The sequence below is a fragment of the Nothobranchius furzeri genome, chromosome 14 (genome assembly GCF_043380555.1).
Source record: "Nothobranchius furzeri strain GRZ-AD chromosome 14, NfurGRZ-RIMD1, whole genome shotgun sequence".
NCBI classification, from domain to species: Eukaryota; Metazoa; Chordata; class Actinopteri; order Cyprinodontiformes; family Nothobranchiidae; genus Nothobranchius; species Nothobranchius furzeri.
In genome coordinates this window covers 40,410,399-40,427,175 of record NC_091754.1, presented here as the reverse complement: position 1 = coordinate 40,427,175, position 16,777 = coordinate 40,410,399, and the positions used below count along the sequence as shown (strand labels likewise).

Sequence of the window (16,777 nt, the reverse complement as noted above, 5' to 3'; positions counted from 1 at the left end):
TCTTTGAATCATGTGAGCGGAGAACGCGCTTTTATTGGCCACTAGAATGTTTCAGCTGAGCCGGCAGCTCACATAGTGCACAAATGATGAGTTTCTACCACCCTTGAGGCAAAAAATATAAAACCAGTTTGGTTTTCACCTCCGCGTCTTATGAGCAAGAAAACTCAGTGAAAATTAGGCGCACACAGTGAGGTTTCTGCTGAGCAAACGGCCTCGAATGACTGTTAGCTCAGCAGTTTGCTCTGGTGTGTGGCAGGCTTCTGGAACCCAGCAGATCGCATGGAGTCTGACTAGTGTCAGAGTCTTTGCAGCAATCCTCATTAAGCAAGCATTTAGCGACAGTGGAGAGGAAAACTCCCTTTTAACAGGAAGAAACCTTCAGAGAATCCTGGCTCAGTATAAACAGCCATCCTCCACGACTCACTGGGGATTGAGAAGACAGAGCAGACACGCACACACACACAAACACACACACATACATACGCACGCACAAACACACACACACACGCGCGCGCACACACACATACATATGCACGCACGCATGCACACACATACACACACACACACGCACACACACAAACACACACAGCACAAATGCACAAACACACACACACACACGCGCACACACACAAACACACACACACACACACACACACACATACATACGCACAAACACACACACACACGCGCGCACACACACAAACACACACACACACATACATACGCACGCACGCATGCACACACACATACACACACACACGCATACACACACGTGTGCACACACACACAAACGCACTCACACACACACACACACAAACACGCACGCACGCACACAAAGAAACACACATATGCACAAACACACGCACATACACACACGCATACACACGCGTGCACACACACACACACACACACACACACACACACACAGCTGTTTTTACAAAACAATGCAGTTGATTTTCTGCATCAGGGAACCATTGGGTCATTTATAAATGGTCAGATCATGGCGGTAATGTTGCGCAATCATGTCCTTTTCACAAACGAGTAATGGGCTCGACACACGGGAGGCGACAAACAACCGCGATCAGCGAAATTTGTCGCCGTCGCTTTTATTACCTGTCACACGGGAGGCGATCCGCGGCAGCGGCAAAGCCGTCTTCGCGTTCTGTTCCATGGCGAAATCGAAACTTCCGTTGTTTTGTTTGGCTGTGTCAGGTTGGAGGGAATTAAGGTTATTTAAGCGGTTCAGAGTTAATAAAGTGGTAGATATAATGTTTCACAAGGTGCTGCTAGAGTTATGTGAAATCTTACTTCTGATTTTACTATATAAACATAATAATAATCAGCTTCTCCTTCATGTTTGCTCGGAGATGTACGGAGCATCCTGTCTGCTCATTGGTCAGTGGATGAAACCTCCGTTGATTGGTCCTCGCCCGAGCGACAGCGATGAAAAGTTGAAAATGTTTCAACTTTCTGGGATCGCGTCGCTGGGTCGTCCGTGCACGACACGTGCACGAGTGCAAACTTTCACACGCACGTTTTTTGCGTTTCGCTTGGTAGGAGAGAGACCCGCGATTATTGCTTTGTCGCGCATGTCTCGTTGAAAATGAATGGAGGAGAGGCGATGTCGCCTCCCGTGTGTCGAGCCCATTATGCAATGGTGGCAGGCTCTGCAATACTGCAATATTACTATTACTAGGCTGAACAAATACTGCACAATCCACGTTTATAAGACACACTGTTGCAGTAATATGCTAATTTGCCAGCACGGTGTGCCTTATTAAAAGGGCTTCTAGGAACATGTGATTTCTTACTAGATATTATATTTAGTAAGAGAAACTTGCTTGTCTTTATTCTAGTGAATCTATAATTAATTCAACAGGTGAACTAGTAGTAGCACTTTTTATGTCAAAGAGAGTAAAGTGTTATTATCAGGAGAGGAGAATGTTTAAGTGGTTAGCAGCAGTGTGCTAGCCGATGGCCCCCTCCATGAGGCCACCACAGAGCAGCAGAACATCACTGTAGCTTCTTCTGGGGAGAAAATCACTTAGAGAGAAAATAAAGTTAACAGCTGAAATAGCAGGAAATAATACAGTTAAAGAGCAGAATGCAGACGGCAGAAACATTTAGAATAAGGCACAACATCCTGTTACAGTTCTATACTGCAATCATTCAAAGTATACTCACCTCGTCCATAATAGTCTGTTCATTTGGACTCCTAATCGCATAAAAAAAACTTTATGCACAGTAACCATTTCATCTAAAATTATAGGTCACACCCTCTCTTCCATTGAAATACTGTACTTTCCATGTATCATACAAGAAGCAGGAAAAATCATCTCGGACCCCTCTCACCCTGCATATCATCTGTTTACACTGTTGCCCTCTGGAAGATGATAGGTCTGTGCCTGTTTTTCCCAACAGCTATACGGTTACTTAACCAAGTTTTATATGTACCTGCTGTTTATTTTTATTTATATTGTGTGTAGATACAGAGTTGTGAGCATGCCATGCTGTACTGGAAACAAATTCCACCAACTTGTTGTGTGGTCGTCAATAAATGAATCTGAATCTAGAAGAAAGTAGTCAAGTGTGGAAAGTGGTCAGTGTGTCCTCCAGCAGTCTAAGCCTATAGCAGCATAACTACAGAGATAACTCTGGATAACCTAGCCTTTTAGATGTTGGCAGGGCCAGGGACAGATGCACAGATGACTGAAATGTTCTCTGGGTGATCTGGACCATCTGGTCCTGTGCTGTGTGTTTTAGACGCTGAGTTCAGCGGTGGTCCAGGTGTATGCGGCCGAGCGGAGCTACAACTGGGTGAAAAGAGGCTGCGGAGTCGCCTGCCTGGTCAAAGACAACCCTCAAAGATCTTACTTCATCAGAGTGTTTGACATCAAGGTGAGTGAGACCATTGGGGGCATGATTATTCTTCCTGCTGAAAAGTACCAGAGAACATGGAAGAACGGCAAAAGCAAATGTAGATATGTACACATACACGTTGATAAATATCAACTGATATTATTTACATTTTTATTTCATAATTGCTGTGGGTTATCGCATAATTAGCCAGCAGCAGACCTCTTGTCCTCAGCTCAGTGCTGTGTGTATCTGACTTTTGTAGGAAGGAAAAACCATGTTTGAACAGGAACTATACCACGGCTTCATCATCAGCAGCTCCAGACCATACTTCATCTCCTTTGCAGGAGACGTAAGTGTCCAGCTTCACATTTGCTGCTACTCATGGCTGCTCTGGTGTCTTTATTCTGGTCTAAGTTGTCTTTAGTAATTCTACAATGACTCATCCTCCTTAGATCTGTCAGATTGGTCTGAACTTTGCCAGTGAAGAAGAGGCCAAACGATTCAGAGTGGCGATCCATGACCTTTTGAACCGGAGACAACGGAAAACAGGTCAGATTCGTCGTCTCTGACATTTTCACGTTTCACTCTGTTTCACTAACTCTTATCTGTCTCCTATAATAATCTGAGCTCAGGTGCACCATTTCAGGTTTGTGTTCATAGACAAACACCCGTTTGGTTTAGGTGGCTCAGACCATGAAACAAAGTCAGCAGAGAGCTGCTGCTTCAAGATTCAATGACCAAAAAGTAAAGTTAGCTAGTTTTTAAGTTCCTGGGTGCCTCTGATCTCCTCTCAGCGGTGGGCCTGATGCAGAGGTGGCTGGGATTCCTGATGTGTTTGTTCTGTACACGTGTTCCCTCCCCCGGTCGGGGCTGAGTGGCGTCCTCAGGTGGAGTTTTTGTTTCTAGTGATAACAAGACCTGGTATGAGTGAGATGCTACCCCCCCACATGCAGCCCACTCGGCTTGCATGCTTTTATTCTGTCACACTCTTCCTCCCCCTTTCCAAAGGCATTACCCATGTGACAGCTGGATCAAATAGGTTATGTGTCATTTGTTTTTGTCTAAAAGTTTTAAACTGTTTTTTTTTATACAGATTGGGAACAAATTAAAATTTTGTTCATTTTTTCATGTTTCTCTAAACATCTCGATTCTGCTGCTTGCTAAAGATTAAAGTCCCATAGTTGTCGTCGTCGTCTTCCTCCGCTTATCCGGGTCCGGGTCGCGGGGGCAGCATCCCAACTAGGGAGCTCCAGACCGTCCTCCCCCAGCCTTCTCCACCAGCTCCTCCGGCAGGACCCCAAGGCGTTCCCGGACCAGATTGGAGATGTAACCTCTCCAACGTGTCCTGGGTCGACCCGGGGGCCTCCTGCCGGCAGGACATGCCCGAAACACCTCCCCTGGGAGGCGTCCAGGAGGCATCCTGACCAGATGCCCAAACCACCTCAACTGACTCCTTTCGATCCGGAGGAGCAGCGCTTCTACTCCGAGTCCCTCTCGAATGCCTGAGCTCCTCACCCTATCTCTAAGGCTGAGCCCGGCCACCTTACGGAGGAAACTCATTTCGGCCGCCTGTATCTGCGATCTCGTTCTTTCGGTCATTACCCAAAGCTCATGACCATAGGTGAGGATTGGGACGTAGATGGACCGGTAAATCGAGAGCCTGGCTTTCTGGCTCAGCTCCCTCTTCACCACAACAGATCGGCTCAGCGTCCGCATCACTGCAGACGCCGCACCAATCCGCCTGTCGATCTCCCGATCCCTCCTACCCTCACTCGTGAACAAGACCCCGAGATACTTAAACTCCTCCACTTGAGGTAGGACCTCTCCCCCATAGTTGTTACACACAAAATTGTCCTCCTCTTTTGATCCATATCCATGGGGAGCGGTGAGCTGTAGACACGGCTGTGCTCTGGGACTGTTTGGTGGTTTAACCCCCCAATCCAAAGTCTTGAATCATAAAGTCTTTAAATATAAAGTCTTTGCTATGACCCGGTCAGACAGCGGGGCGGACACTCTACCATTATATGTTACCATGGAAACTGTAGCCCATGGTCTCCTTATTACATGCATTTTGTTATTTCAGGCTAATCTCTGGTGATTTACATCAGTAGTTTCTGAAGTTATTTATTCTAAATGGTGTACGGTCATCTACAGCTTCCTGTGTAAATGGTAAACATGATTTTGTTGTAAAATTTTTGATAAACGTTGGACTGCAACTCTAAGTTCTGTTTTCTTTTGGAAGTTTTGTTTTTAGATGCTCTTATTGTGAAAATCCACAGCGGAAGTTGGTTTGTGTTTAGTGCCACGTGCTTTTGCTGTGTCTGGGTGGAGACCTGTTTGCTGAAGACTTATGGCTGTGGGTGTTCCATGTTGTTCCAGGATAAACCACACAAGAGATCTTCTTGTCTTGAGTCCAGAGATCATTATTATTTTCTCAGCAGCAGAGATGAGAACAGCGATTGTTACATGTATGAGTAGGAAACATTGGTAAAGCATACATGGTTCATAATGAACAGTCTGCAGAGAGAAGCTGTTTTTGAGTTTCAGACATGACTTGATGCTTTTATTTTGGCGAGCTGCACCTTAGCATTTCTGCCGTTTCCACCAAAGAGGAGAAATAAGTGCAGTGTGTTTCCAAGTGAACGTAAACAATCCGGATTTCAGTGTTGACCCATGTCCCCGTCAGGTCAGCGCACCTGGACACGTCCACTGACTCAAACTGAAGACTGAAGGTTTCAGAGCAGGAAACGTTTCTGTTGATCCATCTGAGTTTCCAAACACTCCGCCTTTCCTCTTTCTCTGCTCTTCTTGGAAGCGTATCCCTTGCTTACACGAGGTGCCGTGGTTGCTGAAAGACTAAGTTTCTTGACCTTTGAACTGTACTAACTGATCCACAAAATACTTTGTTTCTTGAAACTCACTGTCTTCTTCTTTATTTTTAATCTACAAATGACTTTCCATATTATACGTCCATCTTTGCCCGTTGCATACTGCTGAGTAACCATGTTGTATTAATTTTTCTGTTGCAGAGAAAAGAGGTGACCTGAAAAATGGTATGTTGATGAATTTTGTTTTATAAACTCAAATCACTTTGTTTCATTTAACATCTGGCAACTAGAAGCCAACCGAAGGAGCTTTTTTGTGCAGCTCTACCACAGTTGGACGTTTTATATTAACAGAAGCCTAAAGCAGGCTGCTGCTGATGAACCTGTTATTGTTTTGCCGGTTAAGAGGAAGGGGACTGTGTTAGTAGCACACAAGGAAGCCGCTGATCAGAAGCAGATGTTGGTGTTTATGAGGCTGATAAAAGCTAGCAGGCTGCTGACCACAGTTACATTTTCACTCTGACAAGTTGGCAGCATTGTTTCAGTTTGTGTGACTCACCCACTGACACATTCGAGTCCCCTACAGGTTAATCTGGTCAGCAGGACATCCATGTGTGCCATATGTAGAGCACATGGTCTCTGTTGTTTTTCACTCAAAGCCCTGTTGTGATGGCCTAATCTGTAATCCCTCTCAGTCCCCACGGCGTATGGTTTTGTCTTGTTTGAACTTCTTGGGTCATTTCTTAAACATGATTCTTGGACAAAGTAACTCGTTAACCTTCTTGGCATCTTGCTGGATTTCTGCAGATCCCTCACAAAGTGTAAAATGTATAATCATAGTCTTGAAGGCAGGGTAGGAGTTCCTGTATAAAGCCACATTTGGAAAACCACGCATTGGATTACTTAGCAAAACCCATAAAACATAAACTCATTTTACCTTTTTGACCTGTTGTTGACCTTTTGTGCTATAATTCCTAACGTAAGATGCCTACGTAGCTGCCACGGAGCCTCCAGGCTTCTGACGCACTCTGCATTAACCGTGATTCCATATGGAATTTCTCAGCATGACTCGATGATTCAGTACAATCGGGAGGCTTTTCCAACATTATCTGCTGAGTTTTCAGTACCTGCTTTGATGTGGTTGCAAGCGTACAGAGCCTAGCCAAAAATGCTACATTGACAAATGTCTGTCATTGGATTCACTACAGGTGGAGTTACTGGTTGCTCAAGAGTTTTCTGCTTGCTGCCTGCAGCCGTTTCCTGTCTGACAAAAAACCAGAGACTGAGCATAATGTTCAACATCACTGCCATTATTGTGCTGGGTTGTGTTTTTGTGTCACATAAGCTTTGGTTCCATTGAGTGGAATGGTCTGGGTTAAAGTGGTTTGTTGTGGGCTGGTATGGACCAGTAAACTCAGAGGAGTGTTTCAGTCACCAGTTAGACTCTAACTTTTTTTGAACATCTTAGGTGTGTTCTTGCTGTGTCTTTGTAAATCCATGCTTTCGTTCTTTTTTAAACACAGAAACAGTTTTGTTTACCTGTTTGTAGCTACGGTTTCGCCGACAGCTGCCGGCTTCTTCAGGCTGACGCTGATGGTGGCGCGTCACTTCCTTCTCCGTTTATCTGCGGGCAGCAGAGGACGTTGTCGCCCTCTACTGCCCGCTCTCCCCTCTCCGACGATGCAGCCCCATGCGTGGTCCAGCGTGTAAACTCCGTCGTCCCTGTTCATGGTCCCACATCCACGTCTCCTTATCTCTATTGCTTCCTTGATCCATCTTTTGTATTTTTGTTGTTCAGTGGTTATGATCCGTGTGCTGTCCCAGTCCATTATATGGTTTTCTCTTAAGCAATGATCTGTTACGGCTGACTTTTTTATTGTACTTTCTGCTTCTTCTTTTGCAAAATATGCAATAAAACATACATAGGAGAAACCGGATGCCAACTCAATACACGGACAATAGAACACAGAAAGGAGTGCGAGAAAGAAACAAATCGTAAACACACAAGAGCAGCAAAAGAAGAAGCAGAAAGTACAATAAAAAAGTCAGCCGTAACAGATCATTGCTTAAGAGAAAACCATATAATGGACTGGGACAGCACACGGATCATAACCACTGAACAACAAAAATACAAAAGATGGATCAAGGAAGCAATAGAGATAAGGAGACGTGGATGTGGGACCATGAACAGGGACGACGGAGTTTACACGCTGGACCACGCATGGGACTGCATCGTCGGAGAGGGGAGAGCGGGCAGTAGAGGGCGACAACGTCCTCTGCTGCCCGCAGATAAACGGAGAAGGAAGTGACGCGCCACCATCAGCGTCAGCCTGAAGAAGCCGGCAGCTGTCGGCGAAACCGTAGCTACAAACAGGTAAACAAAACTGTTTCTGTGTTTAAAAAAGAACGAAAGCATAGACTCTAACTTGGTGGGTGGGGCTAAGCCTAAGCGTGTACCATCCTGTACTTCAGAGGTGGATCTCTTGTCAGTGTCCTTGTGCCCGTTTTATCTGCCTCAGGTGATTTCCCAGCATTTATTACTGTATGTATTCCTCCCAGAACCTGTGCGTCCTCTGCTTGCAAGCTTCAGTCCAGTTCACCTCTTCGAATTTTGTACTGGGTGGTTTTTATCATGTCCCTCTAAAATTAGACAATTCCAATTTTTACCCAGTGTGTCACCTGCCCCACCAGGTGTGATAAGACTCTAACCTCTGCTGTGGGTCAGTGAAAGGGGCATACAACGCTTTTGCATTGCCATCTTTGGGCAATGGAGATCATAACTGTGTCCACCTCCTACCCAAGTACAAACGGTCTTGACGAGGTAAAAGGCCCAGTTGAAAGACATACAGGCCTGGACAAAGTAGTTGGTATCCTTGAATCTGACAAAAGTAATAATAAATACAAATTCTATGAAGTGTAACGAGTGAAAGTCAGACATTGCTTTTCAACCGTGCTTCAACAGAACTGTTTAAAACAATAAAGTCATGGAACAGGCCTGGACAAAATGATGGTACCCCTAGAAAAGACTGAAAATATTGTGACCAAAGGACATGTTAATTCAAGATGTGTCCACTAATCAGCATCGCAGGTGTGTACAATCTTGTAATCAGTCAGTGGGCCCATATCTAGGGCTCCAGGTAGTCACTGGGTTGTTTGGTGACATGGTGTGTACCACACTCAGCATGGACCAGGGGAAGTGAAGGATAGAGTTGTCTCAGGAGATTAGAAGTAAAATTATAGACACGCATGTTAAAGGTAAAGACTAGAAGACCATCTCCTAGCAGCTAGATGTTCCTGTGACTAGGGTTGGGCATCGAGTATCGACTGGAACTGGTTCCAACTGTTAGTTTTTCCCGGAATCGTTCAAAGTTTTTTTGTTTAGATTCCTAGAATGCCGACGGAAGAGGAATCTGCGGCCGATCTCCGTGAAAAATAAACGTGAGCTGCAAATTGTGATCAAGGCTTTTCAGGGCTGATCACACCAGCTGTCTGTGTGCAGCACGAGTCCCCCTCCTCCCCCCACCCAGATACAAACAAACGCGTCTGCTGAACTTCTACTCTGTAATGTAAACTTTAACTCCTGCAGCGTAGAGGAAACTTGTTAAAATACATCAACACGGTGGATTTAATGGAAGCTTTAAGAACAAACTGTGGATGATGTGAGGTGAGTTTGTCTCACTGCAGAAATAAAAACACACACGGGGCACCAGCAGTCAGACGCAGCCGCTCACCAACACTCGTGTGTGTGTGTGTGTGTGTGTGTGTGTGTGTGTGCGTGTGCGTGTGTGCGTGTGTGTGTGTGAGCATGAGCGTCAGAAGGCTGAACAATAACCTGTAGTCATCATGCTAGAGCAGCTTCTCTGTGGTGGACCACATCAGCTTCTGCCACAATAAATAATAATAATAAATAACATATTTTATTTCCTTTCTGAACTATTTCCGTTGAGAGTTTTAATGTTTAAAATCTGTCAGATTGTTACTGACAGCAGCTACATTTAAGTTTCTGTCCTGACTGAATGCTGCTGCAGCATGGAGGTGTAGTTCTCAGTCATCCTGGACATGATCATCCTGAGAGTTTTAGCTGAAGACAGCTGGACGTTTCTGGATGTGTTGGAGACATTTAGCCTCTCATCCCAGAGGCTTCTTCCAGACTTTGGTTGTGGTCAGAAACAAACACACTGGTTGTGCTGTAAGTCTTTTTGTTTTTTCCTCCAAAATATGTTTTTGTCTTAATGAAGGTGATGTTGTTGTTCATAGGGTTAAAATTCATGTTGAAGTTAAGATTATTTCATCAAGTAGGACCTGTGGTTAGCTGGCTCATGTAAAACATGTCATGTCTTCATACAATCGGAATCGGGAATCGATAGGAACCGGAATCGAAACGAGGAATTGGAATCAGAATCGTTCAAAATCAAACGATGCCCAACCCTACCTGTGACAACAGTTCCAAATATTCATTAGAAACTGCAGATCCACGGGACTGTAGCCAACCTCCATGGACGTGACCGCAGAGGGAAAACTGATGACAAATCAAACCTAACCCTAACCCAGAAAAACTTCTAAAGAGATCCAAGGTGACCTTCGAGCTTAAGGAACACCAGTGTCAGATCTCACCAATCATTTTTGTTTGAGCCAAAGTGGACTGCATAGGAGACAACCAAGGAGGACACCATTGTTGAAAACAAATCATAAAAGGACGGACTGGAATACACCAATCGACATGGAGACAAGCCAAAAAGCTTCTGGGAGAATGTCCTATGGACAGATGAGACAAAATGGAACTTCTTGCCAACACACATCAGATCTATGTTCACAGTCGGAAAAATGAAACCCATCAAGAAAAGAACACTGTCCCTACTGTGAAACATGGAGGAGGCCCTGTTATGTTCTGCGGCTACTTTGCTGCATCTGGCATGGGGTGTCTTGAATCTGTGCAGGCTGCAATGAAATCTCGACTATCAAGGGATGCTAAAGAGAAATGTGCTGGCCGGTGTCCGGTAGTTTGATCTCAGTCGCAGTTTTGATGTTTTTGATCTTCTTAAGGAGAGACGAGAACACAAACCTACCATGCTGAGATTACATATGAGGATATCGTAACACGTTCTCACGCCACACCTCCAATCTCTCACGCTGAAGAAAAAACCACACCACCTGCTCTGACGGTCAGCGAACGGGGGACAAATGGTCCACAATTCAACCCCACATTTTAATACAGGCATTTATATCATAAGTTTTAACTTTATGGGCAACATTCTAGATTTTTTATCAAACAGAACATGAAGAGTGAGAATGAACAACACATTGTCTGATCAGGTGTTTCTCCACAGGTTCTCCACAAGGATGTTTTTTCACCCAGAGGTGGAAAATAACAAATTACTTTTACTCGCGTTACTGTAGATAAGTAGTTTTTTGTTTATTTATACCTTTTTGTCATTTTTAAAGTATGTACTTTTACTTGTATGTTTTTGTGAAGGTATTGTACTTTGTTACATTTTCAATCGGGTCCGTTACTGAATAAAAATATATTTATCGGCCCAAATACAAATAAATCGAACAGAATGAGAGACACCGGCATGGGCGCTACAAACTGACCCGTGTGGGTGAACACCTTTTATTATGAGGATGTTAAACAGTCACACTTTTCTCATAGTTTTGCTCTGAAACATCAGTCCGGTCTCTCTGACGCACTCGCTAGTTACCCCTCCCTCATCTGTTCCTCATTGAAACCCGCACCTTTGCGCACCAGTGTTATGTCAGTATCCACTTTGGTTCTGTAGTTAGACTCGGTTCTTTGTCTGAAAAGAGTTACCCCAACAGCGCCACATCGCTAGAGCGGCAAAACCATTAAAGCGCTCATTAAAAGCTGATTCCTGGCGCTCTCTGCTCATACATCAAAATGACAGACTCTGTAAGTTAAAACGTGTTTTGTGTAAAAGCTATGTGCACCATCCCTGTGTGTGTAGCAGCTCACAAGTTGCTTGTCAACGATATGTTTTTATTTTACTCGAGAATAAGGGATTAAATTATCAATAAAGCAAAACAAAAATGATTTAAAGTGACAGTGTGTAGTTTCCCTGGCGATAGGGGCCAATACCTAAATTATTGCAAGCAACGCTTTTGTGTTTAAGTAAGACCTTACCAACAAATGGCCTTTAGGGGTCAACAATCCCCGGGAACGCAACCTCCAGCAAAATAACAAGAACATCAGATTCCCTTTCATCACTGGCAATGAGTGAAGAGGTTAACGTGTAAAGCAACAACATTTATTAATGGTGAAAGTTTTGTAACCATTTGTTACAAATCAGTAAATGCATTTTGTCCTCACGGGCATCCGTAGAAGGTAACATGGCATCTAATATGGCGTCGCACAGAGACTTAAGACCCGCTCCCATGTATTTTAGGTTTTTATGGTTAAATGTTATGAAACTGCCAATATTTTTCGCCAACTGGGCATCTTTTAATTCTTTTACAACAACACTTCTATGGTCATTTCCAAAGATTAATGAAAAAAACTACACGTTGTCACTTTAATGCATGACACAAAAATGTCAAGTTTAAATGGGAAATTCCAGCCAAGTTCAATGTAGTTAAATTAGCAATTCAAATGACCACAAAAAGAGAGTGTGTGCTATTTAAAGGTGTTCAGATAGTAAAAATGAAGGAAGTTCATTGCACAGTTGAAGTGCAACACCCTGGAAGGAGCGATCACCTGGGGCCTCGTTTATCAAACGTACTTACAAACAGATTTGTGCGTATTTCATGCGTAGGAACACTTCTAGGCATTGTGTGGTATTTATCATTTGTACTTGTTGGTAGAAACGTTCCTAAATGTAAGAACATCTCTGACCATGCGTACGCACAGCATCTAGTGGCAGAACGGGGAAGCGTAACACCGAATGTCTGTCAGTCATTCAAATGTGTTTCTCATCCACAAATTTTATTCATCCAGTATGTAATTTTGTCAGTGGAAAAACGGCATTTTCGCAAAATTGGTGCTAAAACCAATAAAAGACACCTGTGACCAACGGGAATCTAACATTATATCTTGGCTGTTCTGTGTTATTGGAGGATTTACCAGAATGGGACAGGTGGGATTTTTCATCAGACGATTGCGGAGGAACATGCGTACGAGAGGCCACCGCATGTTTCATAAATCAGGATTCTGACTGTTCGTACACACATTCTAAATTTTGGTTGTAGGAGAGAATAAAGGACAGTTTCTACGAACGTTTCATAAATGAGGCCCCTGGACTTTTTAATCTGGTCTTTGGAACTTTTAGAAGATTCTGGTTTGAGAACCTGAGGGCTCGGGCTGGAACAGGAGCATGACCATGTAGAGCACAGAAAGTTATAGTCAGTACTCTATAAAAAGTTGTAAAGGGCTGTGTGGGACAAGATGGTGCAGTCACATACTATTGTGAAATTCACACGGGCAAGTTGGTTTAATCAAATCCACGGGTCTTATTTCTGGGTTGAAGTAATGGCTCATGAAAATACCTTCTATTTCATAAAGTGGGGGGGTGTAAAATAGCATGATACGGGTCCTTTAACACATGTGAAAAGTGTGTTACAGGAATCTACATGCATGAGTAAACGTTCACGCTGCGTGGTGAGGAGACGCGGTTAGTTCTAGTAACACCTGAGCTTTCAGGGCATATTACAGCATAATATCTGTTATGGGAGATGAGTAAACAATCAGGAACACTTACTGATTCCAGATGGATAGTTGTAGCACTGTTTGGACAAATGAACATTCTTCAGAACATGATGGACAACCACAAGCAGAACCTGTTAGAACCGGGCTCAGAGACTCTTCCAGGAAACTTAAATAAGAGTAATACAACATCTTATTTCCCTCCAGGATTAATTAGGTTTTAAGAATTATTTCTAGGAGCTCTGGTGAATTTTAGCCAATCACAGAACCATCAAGGCTCTGTACTGGTGTAACTGGTCTTAGGCCTGTCGTGTACTGCACGAGATGAGAGATTTAAGAAAAGCCTCTTGGTCAGGTTATAGAAATCCTGCATTCATGGGGGCACATGGGATTTGGACTGGGATTAGCAGTAGATTAGTGGTCATGTCAGATGTTGCTGCATTTCATTCAGATTATAAGAATTTTGAGGCCTGATTTGAATCTCAAGAAGAGGTTGGTTGGTGGGTTGGATGGATCAAGGGTTAGATGGATGGTTGGTTGGATAAATGGATGGATGATTGGATTGATGGATGGATGGACAGACAGATGGATGGATGGTTGATTGGTTGGTTAGATGGTTATATGGACGGATGGGTGGTGGGTTGGATGGATCAATGGTTGGATCGAGGGTTAGATGGATGGATGGACGGAACAGCTGGGTGCAGATGGAGGAAATAGAAATATAATTTCTAGCAGCTTTTTGCCTTAAGCCCGGATCACACGGTGCGATTTGCGGCCGTCTTATCCAGATCCCTCATCGGGAGCTTAATCGTTAAAAAAACGGTGAACGTGAGGGTGATTTGCAAATCAGTGGTCGTCCAGTCTGACCTGCGACAGCTTTTTGAGCCGTCCCACGGCCCAAATTAGCCTCAAACGGTCTACAAGCACTGCTTGAAAACGTACGACTCCTGTCTGCAACCAACCAATGAAAACACACCTTTGGAACGCCGCAGCAGCAAGACTCTGCCTCTCTGAGCTTCGGTTTCAATTCATGTTTAAAATGCTGATTTTATTTCTGTTAATAGTCCAAGTTAAGTCATACTTAAAATAATTAAACTACCTTTTTAGACTAATCAGATAAATTGTGAAAACCGTGAGAATGTGCGAGGAAATGGGCTCACGGGCGTAAAAAATAATACGCAAAAACACGAGATCCTTTTGCTGTTGGTGGAAATTTCACAAATTCAACCGATGAGGATGGTTCAGTAGCGTTTTGCTGCAGAGGAACAGAGGAAGCTGTGCGACAGCGGGTGTGAGCTGTCACATGGAGCGGGGCAGCGAGACAGAACTCATGGCAGAAGCTTAGATATTGCAGTGATCTGTGACAGATTGTTACTTCTCTCTAGTTTAGTGGGTTCTTGTGGATAAAGGAGGAGAAGGATGAAACCTGCAGCCGGAGTCTGACGCCAAAGCGAGGGTTTTTAAAAACGAAGCTTCCTCTTTGAGGAAGATGAGCTGGGTCATGACACTAAAACGAAGTATTGCATTTTTTCAGCTTTGTTGTGGTTAGCGGTCTGCTTAGTGACGTGTGCTTCGGGAGGTGTGCTCATGACGCAGCGTGTCCTGCTGGAGAGAGACGTCGTGCAGTCTGCCTCACCAAATTCTTGTGCCGTACAGTGTGCCACCTTTCTGGAGTTCTCACAGTGTGACATGAACAATCCTGTGCCACTGGCGCACGGTGTCATCCAGGCTTTAGTGGTTTTATGTTCTGCAGGATTATTGAAGGCATGTTGCAGAAAGCCATGAAGTGACCCCTTTTTCTTTGTTATTAATGACCTGTCAGAGTTACGGAAGATGGTTTGTGAAGAAAAACAAATACTTGTTTTAAGGAGGAAAATGAACTCACGTTCTAAAGAATAAACACAAATCCTGTCTGACCTGACATTCATATTTCTATAATCAGAGTGTAACATAAAGGTGGGTGGGTGTGCGAGAGAACCATAGAGGGGTAATGGGCTTTAGTAAAGACATCTATCTGTGCTTAAATCTGAGCTTTGATCGAAAATCGTTCACTTTATTTTGACCTCCCCCGTTCCGTCTGCAGGTCCCTCTCTGCCCATGGCCACCGTGGACATCAAGAACCCAGAAATCAACAACGTCAGACACCACAGCTCCCACAGCCACCAGCAGCCCTACCATCTCAATAACATGTTGAGCCACAGCAGTCTGATCCGTAAGGATAAGAAAACCAAAGGCAAGAAGAAGAAACTGACAAAGGCTGACATCGGAACACCCAGCAACTTCCAGTGAGTCAATCAGTCAAACTTTATTTATAAAGCGCTTTCCCTAAAAATGCAACACGGAGGGCTTTACAAATTACATTTTGCCTACATAACCCTCATTCCTATCCATCCTACACCGATTAAAGCCTTGGCACAGTCGTACTGTACCCCTGGTGAGGTTTTCCAGGCACGTCCAACTGGGAGGAGACCCAAGGGAAGACCCAGGATGTGCTAGAGGGACTATGTACCTCTGCTGTCAGGGAACGCCTTGGGATTCCCCCAGAAGAGCTGGCCCAAGTAGCTGGGGAGAAGGAAGTCTGGGCCTCTTGGCTTAGGCTGCTGCCTCTGCGACCCGACTCTGGATAAGCGGTTGAAAATAGATGGATGGTAATAAATATTAAAATAATATACACGTAGAATAAAACTGTGATAAAATGTAATCAATTAAAATATGCAAAGTAAATAATTGACTATAATAAATAACCATCAGTAAAAAGCTAAAAAGCTGGGTGTTGAGCCTGCTCTTAACAACGTGGATGTTCTCTGTGACCCTGAGGTCCTCCTGCAACTTGTTCCAGAGGCAAAAGAACCATAACACTGGAAAGATACCTCGCTATGAGATGTGTCCTGAATTCAGGAATAATCAGGAGACGGCTGCCTGAGGAGTGCAGAGGCTGCAAAGGTTCATATGGTAAAAGCAGGCGTGAGAAATAAAAGGGCCCAAGACTAGGGGTGTAATGGCTCATGGGGGTTATTCGAACGTTGCGGTTTGGACACTTCGGTTCGAACAGTTCGGTTCGGTCCACTTGCATACCGTTTCAGTTTATTTGTTCCGTTAAATAATGAACTTTTCACACATTAACGTGATTTAAGTGCAGCAGATAAAAGTTCCTCGGCGACTTTCCGCACGGACGCTGTATTGAGTGACGCATGATGGCGGCACGTGCCAGATCTCCGTTTAAAAAATGTGATCTGCAAATTCTGATAAACGTCTTTCAGAGCTGATCAAACCAGTTGACTGTTGCTGCTACTCATGTGTTCCCCCCCCCCCAGGTTTATGACCCAAAGGCTATAGACCTTGGTTTAACTCATTTAAGTCTAACCAGTACAGACTAGTGTTGTCAAAAAAATCGATACCCAGATATAAATCGATACTAAAAGTGGTATCTAAATTAGAT

General features: G+C 44.1%; 1 protein-coding gene across 2 annotated transcripts in view; it reads left to right on the top strand.

Annotated features, from left to right (window-relative positions):
- The window catches only part of wasla (WASP like actin nucleation promoting factor a), a 42,067-nt gene that overhangs the window by 11,083 nt on the left and 14,207 nt on the right, over nt 1-16,777 (top strand). Inside the window, exons 2-6 of one of the 2 annotated variants that reach the window (XM_015965661.3) lie at nt 2,764-2,898; nt 3,122-3,208; nt 3,312-3,408; nt 5,889-5,912; nt 15,422-15,623. In XM_015965661.3, the coding sequence (XP_015821147.1) occupies nt 2,764-2,898; nt 3,122-3,208; nt 3,312-3,408; nt 5,889-5,912; nt 15,422-15,623 (545 nt within the window). The remainder of the gene's footprint in view (nt 1-2,763; nt 2,899-3,121; nt 3,209-3,311; nt 3,409-5,888; nt 5,913-15,421; nt 15,624-16,777) is intronic. The other variant, XM_015965662.3, reaches the window with a different exon arrangement.